This window comes from Cnephaeus nilssonii (assembly GCF_951640355.1).
Source record: "Cnephaeus nilssonii genome assembly, chromosome: 2".
In the NCBI taxonomy this organism is placed as follows: Eukaryota; Metazoa; Chordata; class Mammalia; order Chiroptera; family Vespertilionidae; genus Cnephaeus; species Cnephaeus nilssonii.
The window spans coordinates 49,566,573-49,591,813 of record NC_137073.1 but is presented as its reverse complement, the minus strand read 5'-3'; the positions used below and the strand labels follow the sequence as shown (position 1 = coordinate 49,591,813).

The following is a 25,241-nucleotide window of genomic DNA, read 5'->3' as shown; positions in this document are numbered from 1 at the left end:
AATATATGTACACCAAAAGTTTTTTGTAAAGACCAATAAATAGATGAAACCCTATAAAACCTGATGAAGGGAACAAAAGACAAAACAAAAAATGCATGAGTGAGAAAGGAGACAGATTTTAAAATAAGAACATATCTAACTCAGTTGTAATATACTTGAAAAGCTAGAGGGAATGGATAATTTATTGGTGAACTATTAGTGAATCATATTAATACAAGAAGATTAAAAAAACACATTTAACCACATAGAAATTTCAAAATACTTTAAAAACCTTTTTGCTAAAAGTATACCTTTTGATCTCAATTCTAGCTGATTTTCAAAGAATAGATAAGTTATTCAGACTATTCTAAACCATATAAGATTAAGATGAGAAACCTACCAATTCATTTTATAAACTTGGTGTAAACTTAATTCAAAACCTTATTCTAAAATACTATAAAAATCTAAATATATATATTGGTTTCTCATAAAAATTCCACATGAAATATTGAAAAATGAACAAAAGTAAAATAATAAAACATGAACAAAGGAGGGTTTATTGCAGGAATGGAGACAAAATGAGAAAATCTTACAATTGACAGCACCAACAAATTAAAAAACTGTATGTTTATATGTATATCAGAAGGTATTGTGGGGGGTGGGGGGAAGCATTTAAAAGCCACTCCCAATAAATTTAAAATAAAAAGAAAATACCTAAACATGTTAAAAAATAGTTACTGAAATCTATTACATAGTGAAATACTAAGCTATTCCTATTAAAGTCAGGAATAAGATCACTATTGTTCAAAATTATTTTGAAGTTTTAAGCTAACAATAAGACAAGAAAAAGAAATGAAGTATAGCCGAAACTGGTTTGGCTCAGTGGATAGAGCGTCGGTCTGCGGACTGAAAGGTCCCAGGTTCGATTCCGGTCAAAGGCATGTACCTTGGTTGCAGGCACATCCCCAGTAGGGAGTGTGCAGGAGGCAGCTGATCGATGTTTCTCTCTCATCGATGTTTCTAGCTCTCTATCCCTCTCCCTTCCTCTCTGTAAAAAATCAATAAAATATATTTTTAAAAAAGAAAAAGAAATGAAGTATAAATATTGGGAAAGAAGAGACAAAATTATCTTACAAGTTAATGTGAAAAATAGTGCTGATGTACTAGTAATTGGTTATCCATGTGGAAGACAATAAAATTAACTATACATGTACCATATACAAAAATTAAAATTCCATGTGAATTAAATATTTTAATGTATAAACAATTTCTGATGCACGCTAATTAGTCACTCACATTTAGACCCCATCAAAGTGATGGTAAAAAAATTATTTAAAGATAATTTATTTACAATGTCATAGAGTGAGAGGAAGCCAAATCGAGATTGCAACAGATTTCTGGAAGATGGGGAAATAGTGGAAATTAAAAATTATTGTTGAAAAATAATCAAGGACCTTAAAACTTCCTAGTTATTTGTTCTTTCTAACATACCAGATTACTTCCTATCATTTAAAAGTAAAATACTAGCCCTGGCTGAGTAGCTTGATTTGTTGGAGTGTTGTCCCTGTAAACCAAAAGGTTGCAGGTTCGATTCCCAGTCAGGGTACATACCTAGGTTGCGGGTTCGATCTCTGGTCAGGACACGTACGGGAGGCTAAGGATCCATGTTTCTCTCTCACATCATTGTTTCTTTCTCTCTCTCTTCCTCTCTCTCTAAAAATCAGTAAACATCCTGGGGGAGGATTTTTTTTTTTAAGTAAAATACAAATGTTGAGAATTTCTCAATAGCCTTTGAAATTATTTGGGCTACTCTGGGGTGTTGAAAACCAGAATTGGGAATTCATGCTCTGTGCCAGGGGTCTGCAAACTGCCACTGTTTATGTAAACTAAGTTTTACTGGAACAGGTCATGCTCATTTATTACATATTTGTGGCTGCTTTTGTGCGACAGCCACAAAGTCAAGTAGTTGCAATAGAAATCATATCGCCCACAAAGCCTTATTTATCATCTGACCCTTGCAGAAAATGTTTGCCAACCCCTGTTCAGGTAATTAGCCATCTTAGAGCTTCCCCTCATTTGGGATGGGCTTGAATGGAATCCAGTCAATGTATATAGCCATTTACAGAATGTAAGAAAAGGAAAAGGGGGTGGGGGAATATAGCAGACAGGAGACTGAATGTCACCACCTACGGTTCCTTAGTAGAAAAGAGAATGAGAAGTAGAAGGGAAAATAATAAAAAATGCATATGATGCATTCTGCTTAGAATTAAAACAGGTTTTTTTTGTATATTGATTTTTTATCTGACAATCTTGATAAATTTTCATATTTCTTAAGATTTTTCTGTTTTGTTTTCTCCTTTCCAATCATTACTCTTTCCTTTTTAACCATTGACTGTGCTAATTAGGACTTACAGGATTGTGTTGAGTAAAAGTGGTGCAATAGTAGAGATCTTTAATTGTTTTTGGTTTTTAAAAGAATTCCTCATACATTTCACTGTAAATAGTGTTATTTACTGTAGGTTTTTGGCAGTTTCTCTTCTATTTCCACTTTATTAAGAGTTTTTATCTTGAACAGATGACTTTTATCAAATGTTTGGTTTTTTTAATTTATGGAGATTATCATAAAGGTTTTTCTCCTTTAATTAAAAAATTTTTTTTTTTAATTTTTAAAATTTTTTTTTTATCGATTTCAGAGAGAAAGGGAAAGGGAGAGAGAGAGCTAGAGACATCAATGATGAAAGAGAATCATTGATCAGCTGCCTCCTGCATGCCCCACACTGGGGACCAAGCCCGCAACCTGGGCACATGCCCTGACCAGGAATCAAACCTGGGACCTTACAGACCACAGGCCAATGTTCTATCCACTGAGCCAAACCAGCTAGGGCTCTCCTATAATGTTTTAATGCAGTGCATGATACATATAAATGATCTATGTTAAACAGTCCTTACATTCCTGGTTGAACTCAGCGTGGCCCTGCTATATATATAGTTTCTTTACTGTATATTATTATATTCTGTTTTGTGATATTTTGTTTAGGATCTTTGTATCAATATTCATGAATGATACTAGCCTACAATCATTCTTTTTCACACTACCTTTGATTTTATATTGCAATTATATTGGCATTATAAAACGCATTGGGAAGATATTTTCTGTATTTCTATCTTTGGAAAGTTTGAGTAAAGTTGGTACGATTCGTTTATTAAATTTTGGTAGAAGGTGTCTAAAACCATTTGGATCTAGTGGAGTTTTGTTTGTATGTTTATTGGTGTTGGGAGGAGGAGAGAAAAATACTTCCACAATTTTTCAAAAGTTACAGAACTATTAAGGTTTTCTGTTTTTTCTTGAATCAATTTCCCTCCTCCACCTTCCACCTTAGAATTATGTTCATTTTATATGTTTGGGCTCTTCTCTCTAATCATAGGTAGTGTTTTCAACTTTTTGGTTGAATCTTCAACCTCTACAAAAGGGTATACAATAAAAAGGAGGCTGCTTCTCAGCAGATCTCAGACCTGTTTTCTAGAGGCAATGTCTGTTGTTTTTTTATCCTTTCAATAGATTCTATACAATCCTTTTATTTTTACCAGAACAGGACAGACCATATGCAACATAGTGATGAGCACACTTCTTTTTTTATTTTACTTTTTTGTTGTTCTTTTACATTAATGTCATTCTTTTGAGTGCCAGTACAGTATTCCACTGCATGGTTGCTTCCTATTTATTTAAAAGTAGTTATGCTTTTACACCAATAAAAACTTTCCCATTTGTTTGAAGTACCCTAAGAACCCATTCTATTACTCCAGTCTAGTAACAGACATCACTTCAGAGAACTCCAGTTGGCCCTCAATATGCCTTATACTCATTAACAAGTCAATTAATGTTTCTTGCTCCATAACATCCTCCTTGGAAGAGAGTGTATTTAATTTAATTCAATTAATCTTTAATTTAAAAACAAAACTATTTCAATAATTTAGATGTCATATAATGTTTTTAAATCTCTGGGTTTTTTTGCAATTTATACTAGTCTGAGGTATAGTTTTCTCTTCCTCATGGCTGCCCTGTTTCCTACTGCCACTTATTTAAAGTCCATCTTTTCACATGTTGTGATGCTACATTTTTATCCTTACCAAATTTACATATATTTACTTCTGGATTTTTAAAATTGTATTTTAATGGTAAATCTATTCATATGCCAATATCAGAGCTTTTTTACAACTTTTTCTTTTTCAGTAACTGTGGATTTACAAAAGAGTTGGAAAACAGTACAGATAGTTCCTATATGCCCTTCACTCAGCTTACCCTAATGTTAACATCTTACATAATCATAGTATAATTATTAAAATTCAGAAGTTAACTTATTAGTAAAATATAGTTAACTATATAGTGTTTTACTTATAAAGACTTTGTATAGTATTTTAAAATGTGGTAGGTATATTCCTCCTACTCTCCTATTTTTGCTTGTTAGGTGTATTTATTTTATATCTAGCTGCAGAAAACAAAAACAAATTTTATATCTTGTTTTTATTGGGACTATGTAAAATTTATAAATTAACTTAGGGAGAAATGGCACCTTATATTTCTGAACCTTCATAAACAAGAACAAAGTATGTCTTTCTTTTTGTTGAAGTCTACCTTAGTATCATTCAGAAGTGTTTTATAGTTTTCCTCATACATTTTGGACACTGTTCAATTTATGCCTAAGTATTTTATTATTTTTTAAATTGTAAATGGGATCTTTCCTCCCATTCCATCTTCTATCTGATTTCTCTTTGTATATATAAAGGAAACATTTTTTATATTTTGTACTACAGCACATTACTAAATTATCTTATTATAGCAATATTTAGTTGGTTCTTTTGGATATTCCAGGTATATAATTATATCATCTACCAATAGTATTCCTTTCTAATTTTATTCTTTGTGTTGACTAGAAATAGTCTTTTATGATTGATTCTTTTGGTTTCTTCTCTTTCTGTTGGTATTTTTCTCTGAAAAGTACTATCTAAAAGTACTGAAAAATACAACTTTTTTTTTTTTCATTCATTAAGACAAAACAGTAAAAGCTTTCTTCTCCCTTACCCTACTCTTAGGTTAGCATCTTTACTATAGAAAAACAAATTGGGATATTTGTATACTGTCACCAAAGTAAAAGATTCAGATGTTTTCCCATTTTATAAGTTTTGATTTTTCTAAATGTTGAGTTACTTGCATTTAAACTGTATTTGGTATGAAATTCTTGTGATTGTATAAAAAGCATTCCAAAGTAAAGTTATGGTTGATTTCTCAATTTTTGCATAAAGCAATTTTGAGTTAGGGAGGGATGGCTGCAGTATCTTAAAAGAATATAAGGTAGAATATTACTCCATGAAACATCCTGTTTTTCCGATAAAATTATATGAAACATTTTCTTTCTAGAACAGAAGTGACTCTAATGATTGTCTTCTGGAGAGGAAAACAAAGATGTTCTAATTGTCCATCTGAAGGGTTGAATGTTTTCCCCTCTTTTAAAGAGCACTTTTAATAGTTTCTGCTCCTCTGGCTCTTTCTGTGATTGTGTAAGGTAATATCCTCTGTATCTTAGCATACCTATCTGTACCCATCTCTGTGTTACTTACTTTTCTTCTTATTTTGTTTTATTATTTTAGTGCAAAATCACCTGTTAAAATTTTACTTGAAATAAAGAATTTTAGGGCTTACATTATTAAATCCTGTCAGATTTCCACCTTTGTCACATGCTTTTAATGGGCTACCTGTTTCCAGACCTGCTTATTAATGGTAAAATTTTCTCCTTCATTTTTGTGACATCTCCTCTATCTTTATCAATTACTTCTTTACCTCTTGTCCATTGGTTGACGGGACAGGGTCTTGAATAATAGTAGATCAACATTAAGTCTTAATAAGAAAGTTGTTACATGTCAGTTTTCATAATATAACTTGTATTTACATAGCACTTTTACTTTTCATCCTGCTTTCTTACTTAATTCTAACAGTATCCCTGTAAATTATATTAGAACAGGTAGTAAATGTCCATTTTACAATTGGTAAAATGAATTAAAATGAAGGGGCAAAGGTAAACCACAGCTAAGCCTAAAATTAAGACCCAAGTCTCCAAATAAAAGTCTGGTGCGCATTCTTTTCAATCATAAAGACTTTTGTGAGTGATTTCCACCTCCCATGACTTCCTTTTGTCCTCAGGTGACAATAGGTTGTACCAGGTTTATCAGAGATTCTAGCCTTTGGAGAACTGATTAGACCTGCGTCCCTTGATTTCCCTTGATAGGGCCTTCTGGTTGGTGAACTCCAATATTGTCATGACTAGCCAGTGTTATAACCTACTAGCCAGTGTTATAACCTGTCTGCCTTAGTTTGTATAGTGGATTTTATTACAGAAACCTTTTTTTATGTCAAGATCTTTAAGTATTGCTTAAGTACAAATTTTGCAATACTTTTTAACTTTTAAAGAATTATGATTGCCCTAGCCGGGTGCTTCAGTGGTTTGGAGCATCATCCCGTACACCAAAAGGTACGGGTCGATCCCTGGTCAGAGAACTCTTCCCTTCCTCCCCCAACCCTCCCCTCCCCTTCTCTCCCTTGCCCTTCTTCTCTCCTCTCCTTCTCTCCTCTCCATCTCTCTCTCCCCTCTCTCCTTCCCTCCCTCCCTGACCTCCCCATCTCACCCTTCCTTTCTCTAAAAAAAAAAAAAAAAATCAAAATAAAATATATCCTTTGGTGAGGATTTTTTTTTAAAGAAATATGGTAGGCAGATTTTATTGATTCCAAAGTGAGCTTGGGATTAAACTGAAAAGAGAACCTGGGTCTTCCTAACTTGGTTAGTCTTCATATAACTCCTTGCTTTCTAATATTCTTCATGGTAAGAACCTCTTATTACCTGGCTATCTTCTATATATTTTCTTGTCTCCCCTCTTCTTATTACAGTCATATGATTAACTTCCAGACTCTGTTTAATTTCTCTTTGACAAGCTATACTCCTAAAATTATTCATTTTCTTTAAGTGTCTTTTGGCATCAATCTGAGCATAGTGGGTTCCAAGACCTCATATGCCATAGCTTGGCCTATTACATTCATCCTTTTGAGTAATTATAATAACTTGATACTAGTCATTCTTATTTATCAATGTTTTATAAAAAAGACTCGAAGTCTCAATCTAACGCTCTCCTTTGTGTTCACTTTGTTAAATGACTGCCTTTTAATAAGGCCTTCTTGAAACTTCAGACCTACTTCTCCATGCATGGTGTTTAAGACTAGCCTTAGTGATGGGATGCATTAGTTAATCTCATTAATCCATTCTGGCTCTAAAATTCTGTGACTATCAGACAAAATTCAGAAATAAGTTAGTATTGCTAATATAAATAAATTTCTTACCAATAATTATATTTCCTAGGTGTTTTACCTGTTACGCCAGGTATAATATCTTTAAAATCTTGAAAAAATTCTAACCTGATAAAAATCTCATCCACTCTGAAAAGTCAAATGTATTCAGACACTACACAAGTTCTCTTCTAATTTAGTCCTGTTTGTCTTCAACTAAGACTCCATCATTTCATCCTCTTAGATGCTACTACTTGAACAATATTGTTTTGAGACCTAAACTAACATATTAACACAATTCTTCTTATTAAATGTCTCAAGAATTTTGTTTCTTTATCCCTTACTTTATAAACAAGCAGCCACTATATTTTTAGTAGTGAATTTCAAAATCCTTTTTAACCTTATAGGTCCAAGGGTAGCCAAGGATGGCTGCAGCTTCATATGATCAGTTGTTAAAGCAAGTTGAGGCACTGAAGATGGAGAACTCAAATCTTCGACAAGAGCTAGAAGATAATTCCAATCATCTTACAAAACTGGAAACTGAGGCATCTAATATGAAGGTATTAAGATTGTGACTTTTAATTGTAGTTTATCCATTTTTATTTAGTATTCCATCTTGTAAACTTGGGCTAGACACTTCACTTACTTAAAAGTATATTTTAAGTTAAGTGGTAATATGTAAACTCTTTTTCTTACAAATGTTAACATTTATACTTTGAAGTAAAATGTATTGAATTCATCCAGTGAGTCATATAAAGAAATAAGTATAAAATCTCAGTAACTAGTTAGTTTTTAAGTTATTTTTAAGATTAAGCATCACTCTACTGAGGCTGGATGTTCTATGTAATTCATAGGAACTAGCTTCATAACTTGAGAATATATCTCAGTTATTAAATACTAGAGGCCCGGTGCACGAACTTCGTGCACGGGTGTGTGTGTGTGTGTGTGTGTGTGTGTGTGTGTGTGTCCCTCAGCCCAGCCTGCACCCTCTCCAATCTGGGACCCCTCGAGGGATGTTCAACTGCCCGTTTAGGCCCGATCCTGGTGGGTTCAGGCCTAAACGGGCAGTTGGACATCCCTCTCACAATGCAGGACTACTGGCTCCCAACCGCTCGCCTGACTGCCTGTCTGATTGTCCCTAACTGCTTCTGCCTGCCAGCCTGATCGACGCCTAACTGCTCCCCTGCCGGCCCGATTGCCCCTAACTGCCCTCCCCTGCAGGCCTGGTCACCCCTAACTGCCCTCCCCTGCTGGCCATCTTGTGGCGGCCATCTTGTGTCCACATGGGGGCAGCTATCTTTGACCACATGGGGGCGGCCATCTTGTGTGTTGGAGTGACGGTCAATTTGCATATTACTCTTTTATTAGATAGGACTAGAGACCCGGTGCTCCAATTCCTGCACCAGTGGGGTCCCTCAGCCTAGCCTGCGGGATCGGGCAGAAACTGGCTCTCCGACATCCCCAAGGGATCCTTGATTGCGAGAGGGCTCAGGCCAGGCCGAGGGACCCCACCAGTGCACAATTGAGGCCGGGGAGAGACATGGGAGGTTGGCCAGCCGGGGAGGGACTGCGGGAGGGCTCCAGGGCGTGTCCAGCCCATCTCAGTTCTGATTGGCCAGACAGCAGCAGGAAGCCAACCTACTGGTCGGAGCATCTGCCCCCTGGTGGTCAGAACATGTCATAGCGACTGGTCAACTGTCTGCCCCCTGGTGGTCAGTGCTCGTTATAGTGAGTGGTTGAGTGGCCTTAGCATTCATTAGCATATTACACTTTGGTTGTTGAACGGCCTCAACCGGGCATGTAGCTTATTAGGCTTTTATTATATAGGCTAGCTTTCCTCCCCAACTCTCTCAGATCTTGTTGCCACTTAAATGCTGTGTTGATAGACTATCAAGAAAATCAGGATGCCCATAGCCTTCCTCCCCATCTCTCTCAGATCTTGTTGCTACTTAAATGCAGCGTTGATAGATCATCAAGAAAATCACGGGGCCTTAATGGGAAGAATCCTGAATGAAAGTCAGTACCTGGTCCTATTCCTGGTGTTGTCACAAGCTAAATTGCATCACCTTTGGTCCTCTTCTGGACTTAATTTTAAGTTGCCAAAGGAAAATACAGGCATTGCACTAGCCTAGAGGAGTTCCATGGTACCTTCAAACCCTAGAATTGGTTTGCCAAATAACATGACAAGCTATGTAACCTCTAAGAAGAGATATAAAATACTCAGTCTGCAATGGGGAAAATACGTTCTAATTTCAAACCAATCAAGGTTAAGACTTAAAACTTTTAATTTTTAATTATTGAGGTAGATTTACTTCTCACTGAATTTAATAACTTTATAGAATTGGAACTCATCTATAAAACTGTTACCTCCTTCAAAAATTTTTCCTGCTTTATGTTCTTTCTGCGCCTCTGCTATTTTAACATCTGGGTTCTTGACCCTATTCTCCTATCTGTTCACTACTCCTATTTCTGATTCATTGTCTATTCCCTTCTGAGTCCTTTTTCTGTGCATTTTGAGGTCTTCCTTATTCTTCAAGCTTCTATATATTACTGAACTATTGTTGCTCCTCTTTTATCCTTTATAGTCAGTATCATAACAGTTCAGTCTTTTTACTCATGTGTACTTTTCTATTTATCTGTCTGTGTATAAATCTTTTCTGCTCTAATTGCCTATTTCTGTTCTAAAAACTTTCCCTAGCAACGATAAATCTCCAAGATATCTACCTCAAATCCTTTTGGAAATAAGGTAGACTATAAATAAACATATGTTCTTACCACAAACTATGGATGTCCTTAAAAACAGCCAAATTAGTTACATAATAGGTTTAAAAAGAATAGTTTTGTATTTTAACACTGATCAGTACAATGTATCTACAATTGTTTTACATGACATGACAAAAGTTTCAAAGATACAAAATTTAAAATTCCCAACAGGACTACTCTTTCATCTACTTTGCAGAGAACTCCTGACTGGCCTATCTGAATGTCTATTTTCTAGTGGATAGCTCTGAGATGACTTTGAAGTTTTTGTTTAACTACTTGAACAAATTCAAAATTCATTTTTAGGGGACATTTTATCCTACCCTTAGATCCATCTCCACACTGAAGTGGAATGTCAGAGTAAATGACAAATCAGACCCTTAAATTTCTACAGTGGAATATCAGGTTGACAACTTATCTGGTGATATAATATACATCATGAATATTGGCATTTAAGATATATCTGAATTCAACCATGAATTGATAATTACTCGAATTGATAATTACTCAACATGTGCATCTACGAGACATTCTTGCTAATCTATCCACATATGTCTTTAGGATTGGGCATATGGTATCATAGCAGTTACAACCTTATAAGGAAATTATTTATGTTTCTCTTCCTTAAGAGACTTTAAGCTATTAAAGAACAGAAACTGTGACCTGTTTATTTTGTTTTAGAATATTGATTTTAAAAAGACACTTGGAAACAGTGGCACTCTACGCAGGATTAAAGTTTATCCAAACAATGGTTATCTCGCGCTCCCCCCCCCCCCCCCCCCCACCAAAAGCACTTATCAGACTTTGGAATACATTGTACAATCTTGAATCATGTTTATTAATCATTAAGCTACTTATCCCAAAGAAAGGCAAGGTGTGTCCCTCCAATGAGATCATTTAAGGATGCCTGCAATTTATGCAGTAGTACCATCTAGTGGCAAAAGAGAATACTGTTTGCTGTTCACATGGCATTGATACAAACTATAAAAATACTTTTGTATACCACAGCAAAATAGGCAGGCAACACTGTGAACACTGACTGTATATTTGAGAATATTTGAAATGTTTGTTTTTTAGGTATAATGATGGCACTGTGGTTGTGTTTAGAAAGAATCCATGTTTAAATATACATATTAAAATATTTACAGAAGAAATGATATGATGTCTGAGATTTGTTACAAATCTGGGTGGAGGTGGGGAAATGGAGAAAGTAGGTATGGGTATAAATGAAACAAACCATGAGTTGATAATTATTGAAGCAGGATGTGAAGATATATGGAAGTTTATTATATTCTTTATACTTATGTATATATTTGACATTTTCTGTAATAAAAATGTAATAAAGTATAATAGAGATTTCATTGGATTTAGTTGACCTGGAATCAGATAAATGCAGAAATTGTAATTAAACTTTAATGACATATATACTGTATTTTTTACTCCAGGGCTAATTATGGTCATGGTGATTTTCTTCCCCAGGGATATCTGTTGATTCTGGATACAGACTAGTATTTATTATTTCAACAGGCAGAATGATTCCAATGGAGGAAGAAAACTATTGGAGGTCTTGACAAACATGTAGGCAGATGTGAATTATTGATATTTATAGGAGATCCAAATGCATGGGTAGTTTTCCCCTTGGGATATTGGCTGAATTTTTTTGTAGTGAAGGATTCTGGGAATGGACTAGAAAGACAGAATGTTAGGCAAAGTCTTGCTATAGAAGAGACATATAACTTTCACGCAACAGATCTCCTCAAGATGTTTGCCAGACTTTGAAGTTTACATAAGCAGGAGGTTAAACACTTAAGCTCATAGCCTCCAAGGGACAAAACTTTAGGGCTAGGAAATCAGGTGCCACCTGAGAATCAGGCTGAACTGGAAGACAAAGTAAAACAGCCCATAATCTTTCAACGTTTGAGAGAGACAGACCTACAAAAGGGAAGGGGTCTGGATCAAACACGACTGGTTTTTCTTTAAAGGTAAGTGACAGATTTTGGAGTTGTGTAGGGTGGGAAGCCAAGGACTGAGGAGAAACCTATAATACTTACAGTCTAAATTTGAAAGAGTCACATTCAAGGATCTTGACAAATCAAATCAAGAGAAAGATTTAGATGGGGAAGAAATAATGGCATCAAAAGTCAGGAGGCAATAAGTATATAGTCAAATATCTGCTAAATGTAAATTGGTGTACTAGAAGAATATACTTAAATGTGATATATAAAAGCTTGATTTTTTTAGGGCATCAAATAAAACAGCCTATCATAATGTGTTAATTTGATATTTTTTATAGTCATGTTGGTGCACGCCTAAGAGATACGGATTCTAAATAACATAACTATTGAGCCAGCCTCATTGAGGCTTGGCCATTTTCTGATTATTTAAAAGAATTCTTCTACTTACTCTCTTAACCTTTTACCTAGAACCAGGAGTTAGTAAATTTCTCTGAACATCAGCATTTGTGATAAAGATGCCTTCTACTCCTGCATAAATTTGCTGCTCACTAGCTTGGTCAACTTTTTGAGTCTCAGTTGACCTACCCAAAAATGAGAATAATCCACCTTGTATTATTTTAAAAGTTAGAGATAATTTATCCATATAGTAACTTTCAAGAGACTACTCATTCTTACCATTATTACAAAATATCACTACCGTTGTTGGAATATAATTTGTTGCTCTTAATTCATACTAGGTAATATATGTGGAGTGCTTTCCAGACTTATCTAAAATAACTTTTTATCTACCATACCTAAGTACCAAGATATTTAAAATTATTCTTCAAGAAGATTTTTAGAATTTTGTCATGTTCAGATATTGTGTTGTTGTTTTTTGCAGGAAGTACTTAAACAACTACAAGGAAGTATTGAAGATGAAGCTATGACATCTTCTGGACAGATTGATTTATTAGAGCGCCTCAAAGGTACATTTTTAAAAAGTGTTTTAAAATAATTTTTTATGCTTTAGTTGTCAGCTTTAGATATGTATAGCAAAGTATAACTTCTGTTGATTTGGGTGTTGGTATCAATTTCCTTAGTATAGCAGTTTTACCCATCTATATATATAAAGAGGTAATGTGCAAATTGGGATGCCATAACAGTCACGACCCGTCAGGAGGAGGCTGCACACGTGCAGATGAATATTTTGTCTAATTTTCCTTTAACAGACTTCTTTTCCTCTGACTCAAGCTGACTTTGGAGGGAAAGTTTAGCCATTCTGTTTCTAAACAATTTCTAATTGTTTATTTAGTCATGTATATTTGTGGTTTCCTCTGTTAGGAATTTGTAAGCTTCTGAACCAAGAAGTGTGTCCTTTTATTGACTCGATGCTTTAGTACACTGTCCTTTTGCAGGCTCTCAGAGAGCCTGCCTAATAGAGGCTTAGCAATTTTCTAATCTTTAGTTTTTCAGGATTCTTCTATGTATTCTCTCCTACCTTTACATTTCTCTAGAATAAGGAGTCAGTGAATTTCTCTGAGCATCAGTATTTATGATAAGGATTTCTTCTCCCTGCATGAATTGGCTGCTTAATAGTTACATTAATTTAGTACTCCTATAGGCTTGATGTAGTATCTATATATATAAAAGGCTAATATGCTAAGTGTCCGACTCTCCCACTGGTCGCTATGATGTGCACTGACCACCAGGGGGCAGACGTTCAATACAGGAGTTGCTGTGACTTGGCAGTTGCAGTTCTCGGGTGATGCACCCCGAAACCAGAGAGGAGAGAGCCCGATTTCTCAAGGGGCAGTCCAATTCCACCTTCGGCCGTGGGTTATGTTGTTGCTGTCGGCCTCAAATCTGGTTTACTGCACACTTGCGTTTGCGTTCCACGCCCTGCACAACAGCAACTTTGCAGAGTGCCCTCTCGCACTCTGGGACCCCTCGGGGGATGTCGAAGAGCTGGTTTTGGCCTGATTTCCGCAGGCCAGGCTGAGGGACCCCACCTGTTGGAGGGAGCCGCTCACTCTGCAGACACTGGGGAGGGACCACAGGAGGTTGGCTCCAGGGCGTGTCCGGCCCATCTAGCCCAGTCCCACCTCACTGGCCACCTTCTAATTAATTTCCTTTCAATGTGCACGAATCTGTGCACTGGGTCACTAGTATATGTATAAAGTATTTTACAATTATAAAGTGGTTAAAATTGAGAGCTAAATATGAACCTGAGATTTTACTTTTAAAACAATAATATTGCATTGGACTATTTAAAGCAATTATTATATTAAAACTTGTCTCTATTTTATTTAGAGCTTAACTTAGATAGCAGTAATTTCCCTGGAGTAAAACTACGGTCCAAAATGTCCCTCCGTTCTTATGGAAGCCGGGAAGGATCTGTATCCAGTCGTTCAGGAGAGTGCAGTCCTGTTCCTATGGGTTCGTTTCCAAGAAGAGGGTTTGTAAACGGAAGCAGAGAAAATACTGGTTATTTAGAAGAACTTGAGAAAGAGAGGTAACTTTTTTTTTTTTCATTAAATAGCAAACATAGATTTGTATGCCTCAATTTTTGCTATTATTTTGCATTTTGTAATACAAGGTATGAATTATGAAGCATGTACAATGGGTGACCACTAACATTTAGAGAGCATTTTGCATTTATTAACTCAAAGATAGTATGTGGCTGATTGTCCCTATACGAAATCTAAAAATTTAAAGGAGGCAATTTCTTGGGATTGTAAGATTTATATTTTGTCACATAAATACTCTGAGTGCTCTCCACATTGGGTCCTACCCAGGATGGCAATTTCTATGTTAAAATATGTAGCTGATTTTTAAATTGCATTTCTGTTTATCTTCTGAACTAAAGTAACTACTAGATCTACTATAAGGTGACTGTTTGCGTTATGGAAGACCTGTTACAAGTGCCACAAATAAAACATTTCTTAATTTATCAATTTCTGGGTCAAAAACATTGCTTGACATATGGAATGAGTTCTGGTCTCACAGCCAGTGTATTCTTCCTGCAGTTAAAATCATCACATTACAAATATCAGAATATATATATCATTATCAAGAATTTTATCAAAAATATATGTCTCCTAAAAGGTTATAAATTCCTCAGTGCATGAATGAAACTTTATTATCTTTATATTCCTAAAAATTCTAATAGACATTCAAGAAATGTTAACATGTATAAAAATGTCACATATTAGCTCTGGAACCTTGGTCAAGTCATTAAATTTTGGTATCGTTTTCATCTGTAAAATTGGGATATGGTAATACCTTATAGAGTTGTCAAAATAAAATATTAACATATGAAAAAGGTCCAGTATATTTCACTGAGAAACAAATGACCTTTGATTACTTTCTCTGGTTTTAGGTTTGTCCATCTACAAAAATAGGAATAATCATCTGGACCAGTAGTGTTCACATGAGTCACATCTCTTAAGTTCACATGAGTCTGTTTTGTACTTTGAACCTGGACTGTTTCTGTCTGACAGTGTAGGAAATACTATGCTGAAAAAGAAGAAGCTAACCAGGATCCATGGTCTTTCATCTTTGTCCCCTTTGAGCTCTGTTAAGAGGCAAAGGACATATGAGCATACTGACTTTCTTAGGAACTTTGCTTCATGTAGGTTGAGTCCTTATTTTATTAACAGACAGAGAGAGAGGAGAGGGTGTTGTGTGTGTAGTTCTGATAGATCTTGCATCCTCTTTGTTCTCACTGTGTTGGAGGGAAGAAAATTGAGACCTTGCTTATGTAACAGTATCTTTATTTTGCTCTCACACTTGATTGATAGTTTGGGTAGGACTAGGTTCAAATTCATTTTCCTCTCATTATCAATGTTACTGATGAGAGATTTGATACCAGGCTGATTCTTATACCTTTGTAGGCAACCATTTTTCCTCTTTGAAGCTTTTACAATGCCTTGGTGTGTGTGTGTGTGTGTGTTTTCTTCATTCATCGTGCGGGATACTAGTGTGCCCTTTTGATCTGAAAATTTGTTTTCTACAGCTTTTGAAAATTCTGCATGTTATTTCTTTGATGATGTTCTCCCCTATGTTTCTATTCTTTCTTTCTAGACCTCCCTTAAGTCAGAGATTAATTCTCTCTGCCTCTTTTTTTTCTCTTTTTCTGTATTGCACAAGATAAGTGCTAGTAAGTAGTCAAACTAGGATTCAAAACCAGGTCAATAGCTCTATAAGCCTTTTGAACCTCAGTTTTCCCGTCTATAGAAGGAGATTTAAACATCTATAGATTTTTTTTTTAAAGTCCTTAGCACTGTATCTCTTATATAGAGAGCACTTAATAAATGTTAGCTATTGTCATGTTAGCCATTAATTTAACAAATACTTATTAAGTACCTAATAACTTAATCACCGTACTCCTCTAGGTGATTCTGAATTAGCTAGAGGACTAAGAAGACATGAGGCTTAAATGAAGAAGCATTTTTAAAGAAGACTATTGACAATCCTATAAAATAAAAACCTAATATGCTGAGTGTCTGGTCAACTGGTCAGCCATTCAACCAATCAAAGCGTAATATGCTAAGGCCACTCAACTACTCACTATGACATGCACTGACCACCAGGGGGCAGACAGTCGACTGATCAACCAGTCGCTATAACATGCACTCACCACCAGGGGGTGGACACTCCAACTGGTAGGTTAGCTTGCTGCTGGGGTCTGGCCGATCAGTTCTGAGCGATATGGGCCCGAGATGCCCTGGAGCCCTCCCACAGCCCCTTCCCGGCTGGCCAACCTCCTGCGTCCCTCCCCGGCCTCAATTGTGCACTGGTGGAGTCTCTCGGCCTGTCCTGCTCCCTCTCGCAACCTGGGACCCCTCAGGGGATGTCAGAGAACCAGTTTCAGCCCGATCCCGCAGGCCAAGCCGAGGGACCCCAGTGGTGCACGAATTCATACACCAGGCCTCTAGTCACTATATAAGCCATTAGTACACTAAACCCTAAAGACCTACCTGCTTCTGGGTCTAGACCTAGTTTAATTTCTGAGTTTCAAGCACTGCTGTGTGAGTTACAAGGTCAACTACTATCATTTAACCACTTGTTATCATTTTGGTTCAAGACACTATAGCCTTGGCTTTCCCAAAGCATTTTTTTTTTTTTTACAGTTTGAGCTTAAACTTTATAGTAGCAATTTGTCCCTATTCTTTCTAACCTCCCCCTTACTCTACCACCATCAGTAACATTTGACCTCTCACTTTACATACCCAGCTCTTATTTCATAAGCCTATTTATTAGAGGGTAATCAGAGTATCACCACCTATCTATCTCTTTTGCCTCCTTTAGTCCTGCTGGGTCCTACAGGTCCTCACCAAGGAAAGCTGAAAAATAGAATCATATCATATCTTTATGCTAGTTTGGTGCTCAGCTTTTGAAAAGGGTTCAGGCTTTCTACGGTGCTTTTTCCTGCTTCTGTTGTTAGAAAGGGAAGGAAGTATGGCTTCTAAGGTTGCTACATCATAAGCAGGGCTTATTTTCCTACCATGGGTTCCCTCTCTATTGAGGTTACCACATCAAAAGTGAAGGCTTGTTTTTTATTTTAAAAATTGCTTCTCAAGTAAAGGGAAGAGAATTTTAGAAAGCATAGAACTTTCCACATATATATATACAGATTTTTCCAACAAATTATAATCAAACAGGATTTTAAAGTAACAATATCTGAGTGGGGAGCATTTCTCTCCGTGTATGAGCAAACTCCAGAAGCCATAATAGAAAATATCCACAATATCATGCCCTGGCCAGTTTGATTATGATTACAGCATCAGCCCATGGACCAAAGGGTCATGGGTTCAATTCCTGGTCAAGGGCACGTACCTTGGTTGCAGGTTCATCACCAGCCCTGGTCAGGATGCGTGCGGTAGGCAACTAATTGATGTGTCTCTCTCACATAGATGTTTCTTTTTCTCTCTCCCCTCTCCTCCTCCCTTCCTTCCCCTCTTTCAAAAACTCACTGGAAAAAAATATCCTCAGGTGAGGGTTAAAATAAAGAGAATATAAAAAAATCTTAAAAAAAAAAATCTTACATGGCAAACATTGTAAACAAAGTTCAAAGATACATGATAAACTGACAAATTATATTTGCAACCCATATAACTGACGAAGTGTGGTTATTCTTAATATAGAAGAGGTTCTATAAGTAAGAAAAAGTCACAGACAAGAAAATACAAATGGCTACTGAAAAAATGCTTACCCTCATTCATACTAAAAGAAGTCAAACTAAAACCATAGTGATAGACCATTTTTGGAGGAAAAGCAACCTACATTTACAACAATAAAAAAGTTTAATAAAACATTTACATTGGTGAAGATAATAGGTACATAAATAACACCTAACAAGGGCAGTATATATGGTTGCACATGTGTGAAATGATATTATGTGTAAAGATATTGCAGCATCTCACCTAATAATAGACAAACATGTAAATTGACCGTACCTTCGCTATGCCTATAGCCAATCAGAGTGACTATGCAAAATAACCCCAAAAACAGATGGCGGTTAATTTGCATACATAGGCTCCCAGGGCCTGTGTCCCAGGAACATCCTGGCACCCAGGTCACTGTGAGGTAAGGCCTGGGCAGGAGCGGACCCCCTGCCATCCATCGCAGGGAGCTGGGGGTCGCTGCAGCCTGGTGCAGGAGTAGACCCCCCTGTGATTGATTGCAGGGAGCTGGGGATCCGCTTCAGCCTGGTGCAGGAGCAGACCCCCCTGCAATCGATCGCAGGGAGCTGGGGGTCGGCTTTGGCCTGGTGCAGGAGCGGACCCCCTGCGATCGATCGCCTGGGCAGGAGCTGGGGGTCGCTTCAGCCTGGTGCAGGAGCAGATCCCCTGCGATCAATCGCAGGGAGCTGGGGGTCGCTTTGGCCTGGGCAGGGGCTGAGCCGGTGATCAGAGGGAGCTAGAGGGGCCCTGCCCAGGCCTAAAGCTTCGGCCAGAGGCTTTAGGCCTGGGCAGGGCCCAGCCCTCGATTGGTGTGAACTATAGAGGAAACACCTTTCCTGACTGCACATTGGCTAAGCTTCCTGTATGCCACTGGTAATATTCTTAGTAACTTGGGTAATAAGAATCCAAAAAGGTGATCTAGGGTTTTTCCACCACTCTTCTGGAGAAAAAAAACAAAGCTCCACTGCTGGAGGGCTAAGAAATGTCATATCCTGCCCTAGCCGGTTTGACTCAGTGGATAATGCCTCGGCCTGCCGACAGCAGGGTCTGGGTTTGATTCTGATCAAGGGCATGTACGTAAGTTGCAGGCTCCTCCCTGGCCGGGGCCCAGATCAGGGCTCATGCAGGAGGCAACCAATCAAAGTGTTCCTCTCACTTTGATGTTTCTCTTTGTCTTTCCCTTTCTCTTCCACATTCTCTAAAAGTCAATGGAAACATATCCTCAGGTGAGGATAAAAGAAAGAAAGAAATGCATATCCTATGAAAGACACATCTTGAAAATGCATAAAAAAAGTTGTCATTTTTTCTTAGTGAAGGGACTGGAGTCTGTTGATGAAAACACCTAGGTGACTGTGGTGACTGGCAGTGGCTGCAGCAGCGGGGTGATGGGGCTGGTGCCTTCCCCTGATCGGCCCGGTTGCCTCCCACAAAGGGAGGCCAGACTGCGGCTTAGGCCCGCTCCCCGTGGGGCGCTGGCCTAAGCTGTCAGAAGGACATCCCCTGAGGGCTCCCAGTATGTGAGAGGGGCAGGTTGGGCTGAGGGACCCCCCACCCCCAGTGCACAAATTTCGTGCACCGGGCCCCTAGTCCTATATAATAAAAGTGTAGTATGCAAATTGTCCCCTCAATTGGGAGTTCGTCCAGGAGTTCAGCCAAGGGGCGGGGCCAGCTGGGGGAAGGGAGGGAGGACCTGGTCGGCAGCCGGCAGCAGTTAGGGACCCTACCAGTGCACGAATTTCGTGCATTGGGCCTCTAGTTCTTTATAATAGCAAAAGGTTAGAAAGATCCTGAATGTCCTCTAGCACAGAACTGGTTATGGATTCCAAAATACCTTGGAATACTATGTCCCTGCCTAAAAATACATTGGACCTGATAAAAAATTATCTCCAAGGTAGATTTTTTTAGTGGAAAATAAGTTATCAGGTAACACATATGGTACTGTTTATGTTTAAGAATGTACATATATCCTTACATAGTTATAGAATATCTCTGGAAATATAAATAAACAAGAAAATGGTAATAGTAGCAGCTTTGGGAAAGAGCCACATGAAAAGAGATCACATACTTTTTTTTTTCTTTATTGATTAAGGTATTACATATTCTTATTCCCCTATTGCCCCCACCCCCACCCCACCCCCACTCATGCCCTCAACCGTCTGCTGTCTGTGTCCATTGGTTAGGCTTATATGCATGCATACAAGTCCTTTGATTGATCTCTTCGCCCTTACCTCCACCCTCCCCTACCTTCCCTCTGAGGTTTGAGCGTCTGATCGATGCTTCTCTGTCTCTATCTGTTTTTGTTCATCAGCTTATGTTGTTCATTATATTCCACAAATGAGTGAGATCATGTGATATTTATCTTTCTCTGACTGGCTTATTTCGCTTAGCATAATGCTTTGTACCAACTGAGTTTTATCTCAGTGACACTCATAGTTTGCATTTATGTTTATAATGATCATATAGAGTATCTTCATATATAGATTGTTATTGAGGACAACATCTCTTGGGTAGTTCAGAAATTACATAAATTCATCTTCAAATTCCAAACTAAGAAAAATGTTGTTTCCCTCAGAATAACTTCTTATTGTACAGTGACAATATATTTTTTACTATTTTGGCTGCTGAGAAGCAAAAAACTACATTTGTGTCCAATTCAGTAGCTTCTTATACTCTAAGTTCATTTTCTGCATACCTACTCCTTTTCTTTATTGTACCTTTTTTTTTTTTCTTATATTAGTTTGGAGGTTTGTTATAAATGGACTTTTTATTACAAACCATCATATTCTTAGACTGCATGAATGTGAAGACAATGCCTTTGGTGAAATGTAAATATTATAATGTTGATTAGCATCTTGTTTAGCTGAAAACAACCTTTTTAATATTCAACTTTCAATGATTATAACATTGTAAGTCCCATCTTCAAAAATCAATGTTTTTCATTTATTCATTATTAATACTTTAACTTGAAGAGAGAAATTTACAGTAACAGGTAATAAGAATTGCTGTTATGTACTGTATATTAGCATTGTGTAACCTTAACCTTTTTTTAAAAAAAACAAACAGATCATTACTTCTTGCTGATATTGACAAAGAAGAAAAGGAAAAAGACTGGTATTACGCTCAACTTCAGAATCTCACTAAAAGAATAGATAGTCTTCCTTTAACTGAAAATGTAAGTAGCTTGGCAATATGACTTATTATAGACTTTACTGACTTGATTTTTATTTTATTTATTTATTTAATGTATTTTTATTGATTTCAGAGAGGAAGAGAGAGATAGAAACATCAATGATGAGAGGGAATCATTGATTGGCTGCCTTCTGCACGCCCCCTACTGGGGACTGAGCCCGCAACCCGGGCATGTGCCCTTGACCGGAATCGAACCCAGGACCCTTGAGTCCACAGGCCGACGCTGTATACACAGCCAAACCGGCTAGGGCACTAACTTGATTTTTAAAAGTACCTAAATTATCTATTAAAAATGTGGGATAACTGCACTAACTTTAAACTTGAATATATAATAGTTAATGAATTTTTGTTTATAATGATGATAAAACTTCATTGTGCTCAAGCAAATATTTATTTTTAAGCCCTGAGTTCTGAAAACCTATTGTTTGAATTCTAAAGGACTCAGAAATTAACTAGGCAACTGTTGTTTTTATTGTGTATTGAGTTGCCAAACATACACTGTAGAAGTGTTTATCACCATCTGTCCATTTTTTGAACCATATTATAGGAATCATGCCAGATAGTTTTTGAAAAAAAAATCTTTGAAGATAATTTGAGTGCTATTTTCAGTTATTATAAATGACAATAGCTTTTGACCTGGATCTTAGAACTTTTTGCATGTACTAAAATTTGTTTGTTTTGCAAACAAATATAGCTGTGTAAAAAAAAGAATTTAATCTTGTCAGCTTCTCCCTCCCCACCTAACTGTCTTAATTGATGGAGGTGGCACATATAAGCACATTTCTAAAATAAATTAATAATTTCAACCAAGACTGTATTTCAACTGTTGTTTATAAATATTTTTCTAACTTTTAAAAATATTTTAAGAAGATATATTTAAAATATATCTTTCTCTCTTAGCTTAGATTTTTCATTTTTTAATAGTACTTTTGAGGAACATAATAAACAAAAAGCAAAAATAGAAGAAAAACCTTTTTCCAAAACATGTAGTTAGCCAGGCTGCCTGAGTGGGCATTGTCTGGCAGGAGCTAGAACTAGAAGCTTAAGTGCTTAGTCAGTTCTAGGACACTCTTTCAGGGTTTTGAGAGGAAGAGAGAAGATCTTCCTCCCTGACAATGTCCTTAACACCATTCTGGGAAATAAGGAGACACAAATAGTGAAAGAACAGTTATTGTAGAGTTGTTAGCACTGTAATCTGAGTGTGTGTAATGACATTCCGAACAAGGAAGATTTGGAGGGATTTTTACTCTTACAAACAAAAATACCAAAGTATAGTTTTGTTCAGCATTCACCTTGGTAATTAAAATATACAAATTTAGAGACCACTGCCTGTGTGTAGTCAGGTTTAGGAAATGGGTCAGATATATGTGACAATTCAAGAGCAACTGGTTAATATCTGAAACAAAGATCAGTTGTAAAATAATTATTCCTTGATGAATTTATTTAATAATCACATTTATTTAATAGGTAATGTAAGACATTACTATGGATTAATTGGCAACGTTAGCCAATTTCAATTGCTTGCATTTCATAAATTTTTTTAATTTTACGAATTTTGCTTTTACTATTGGGAAGCCAAGTTAAGAACACTTTCATATGGAAATGTGTATCAAGATGTAGACATTGATTTTAAAATATCAGCTCTAAAGCATATTATTGCAACATACTGTGTTATGTTCGTCTTTTTTTGTGGAGTGTAGTGGGAAGTGGAGGACGCATCAGTAGAGTTACAGCTGGCTAATTGGGAATTAGAAATAACATTCAGAGTTTCTTCCATATTGCAGCCCAAGATTTGGGTATGCCTGGAGGAATACATTCTTCCTAGAAACAGGAAAAGGGTCAGAGTTCCTCTAAGTTAACTGACAATACAATCTGGAATCCTTGGGCTTGTGTTGATTTTGTCCTCACGATTTATGACTATCTATATTACAGAAAGCTTTTTCTTATCCCATTTTGTTCATTTTACAAATGGAGTTCTGTTTAGTCTGCATGTATATGGTAATCCTTACCTTAAATTGAGGTACAAACTTGAGGATAATGAACCTATTTTTTATTTTTCTATGTTGTCCACATTAATATACTAGTTTTTAATAATTAAAAGTAGTACCTCTTCAATGAAGAAGAATCAGAAGGAAACTAAAGATAGGCTTACTGGACCAATTATATGCATGTTAAATGTAATAGTACAATTTAATTAGACATTAGTGCCTATGGGGCAGTAAAAATGTTTCAATTCTGCATTTCATGTTAGGGACCCAGACTGAGCCTAGGACCTGTAATTTATATTTTAGGACTCCTTGGAGTGAAATACAATTTTCTCATGCACTATAACTTATACATATTTCCTTATTTATTTTCTTTGTTGGTATTTATGTACTTTTTTTTCTTAAACACACAAGCATGAGATATTAACACTTTAATTTTATTTATGGCTTCAGTTTTCCTTACAAACTGATATGACCAGGAGGCAATTGGAATATGAAGCAAGGCAAATCAGAGTTGCAATGGAAGAACAACTAGGAACATGCCAAGATATGGAAAAACGAGCACAGGTAACTGATTTAATAAACTAAAGCTAGCACAAGCTAAACTATTAATCTATCTTTGACACTATCCTCCTATCTAATAAAAGAGTAATATGCAAATTGACCATCACTCCAACACAAGATGGTCACCCCCATGTGGACATAAGATGGCCGGCAGAGGAGGGCAGTTTGGGGTGACCAGGCCTGAAGGGGAGGACAGTTTGGGGGGACCCAGGCCTGCAGGAGAGGGCAGTTGGAGGGGACCAGGCCTGCAAGGGAGGGCAGTTGTGGGCGATCAGGCCAGCAAGGGAGGGCAGTTAGGGGAGACCGGGCCTGCAGGGGAGGACAGTTAGGGGTGACTAGGCCAGCAGGGAAGGGCAGATAGGTGTGATCAGGCTGGCAGGGGAGGGCAGTTAGGGCAATCGGGCCGGCAGGGGAGCAGTTAGGTGTCGATCAGGCTGACAGGGAGTGGTTAGAGGGTGATCAGGCGGCAGGCAGAAGTGGTTAAGGGCAATCAGGCAGGCAGGCAGTTGAGCGGTTGGGAGCCAGCAGTCCTGGATTGTGAGAGGGATGTCCAGTGGGATCGGGCCAAAACGGGCAGTCGGACATCTCTCGAGGGGTCCCAGATTGGAGACGGAAACATATAAAGAGAACATTGGGAAATATGAAATGAGTTGGATAGAGAACACTTCCCTATTTCATCCTTCAACTTACGTCAGGAGAGAATATTAACTGACTTGGTTATTTGTTAAGCATTTCCATATATTGAATTTTATATTACTAATGTTTTTAAGCCCTGAAGAGGCTTTGCTGGTTGCCTTATCTGTTTCAGAGCAAGCATGGAAAATTTAAAAAGTGTATATATGAACAAATTGGGAGGAAAAAATTATTTTAAAGGTTTTCGTTAGCAAATAAAAGGGAGAGCTACATTCATATGTGTAATATAACTGCATTTTTATATTCTGAAAAGTTTATTTCATAGTTTTAAAATCACTAATACAAGACATTTTAATTCCCCAAAGTCTTCATCTTTTATGAGGTAGCTTCATAAACATAATGTATATGCTATTTGTGCTGGAGTATGGTGGTAGACTAAGGTGATACTTAAACACCAAACCATATATCTTTCATAGTCCAAGCCTGTTAGTTTCACAATGAGACTAGATGCTCAATACATACATATGTTATAATATGTATATATAATAAATTCTCTTAAAATTTCCCCAAACCCTGTCCCATTCAGATTAATATCTTAAATGTCAAAAGTAAAGCTTTTAAAATAAACCTTTCAGTAGAAAATGAAAGGATTTTTAAAATAAAATATATATAAAACACTTAG

At 36.9% G+C, this 25,241-nt stretch overlaps 1 protein-coding gene across 10 annotated transcripts in view; it reads left to right on the top strand.

Moving 5' to 3' along the window:
* APC (APC regulator of WNT signaling pathway) overlaps positions 1-25,241 on the top strand; it is a 119,844-nt gene that overhangs the window by 41,588 nt on the left and 53,015 nt on the right. For 8 of the 10 annotated variants that reach the window (XM_079784618.1, XM_079784619.1, XM_079784620.1 and 5 more), the window contains 5 exons: positions 7,717-7,869; positions 12,905-12,989; positions 14,314-14,515; positions 21,252-21,360; positions 23,816-23,929. In XM_079784618.1, the coding sequence (XP_079640744.1) occupies positions 7,735-7,869; positions 12,905-12,989; positions 14,314-14,515; positions 21,252-21,360; positions 23,816-23,929 (645 nt within the window). In that variant the 5' untranslated portion in view covers positions 7,717-7,734. Of the gene's footprint in view, positions 1-7,716; positions 7,870-12,904; positions 12,990-14,313; positions 14,516-21,251; positions 21,361-23,815; positions 23,930-25,241 lie in introns of those variants that run through there. The other 2 variants (XM_079784621.1, XM_079784622.1) reach the window with 1 other exon arrangement.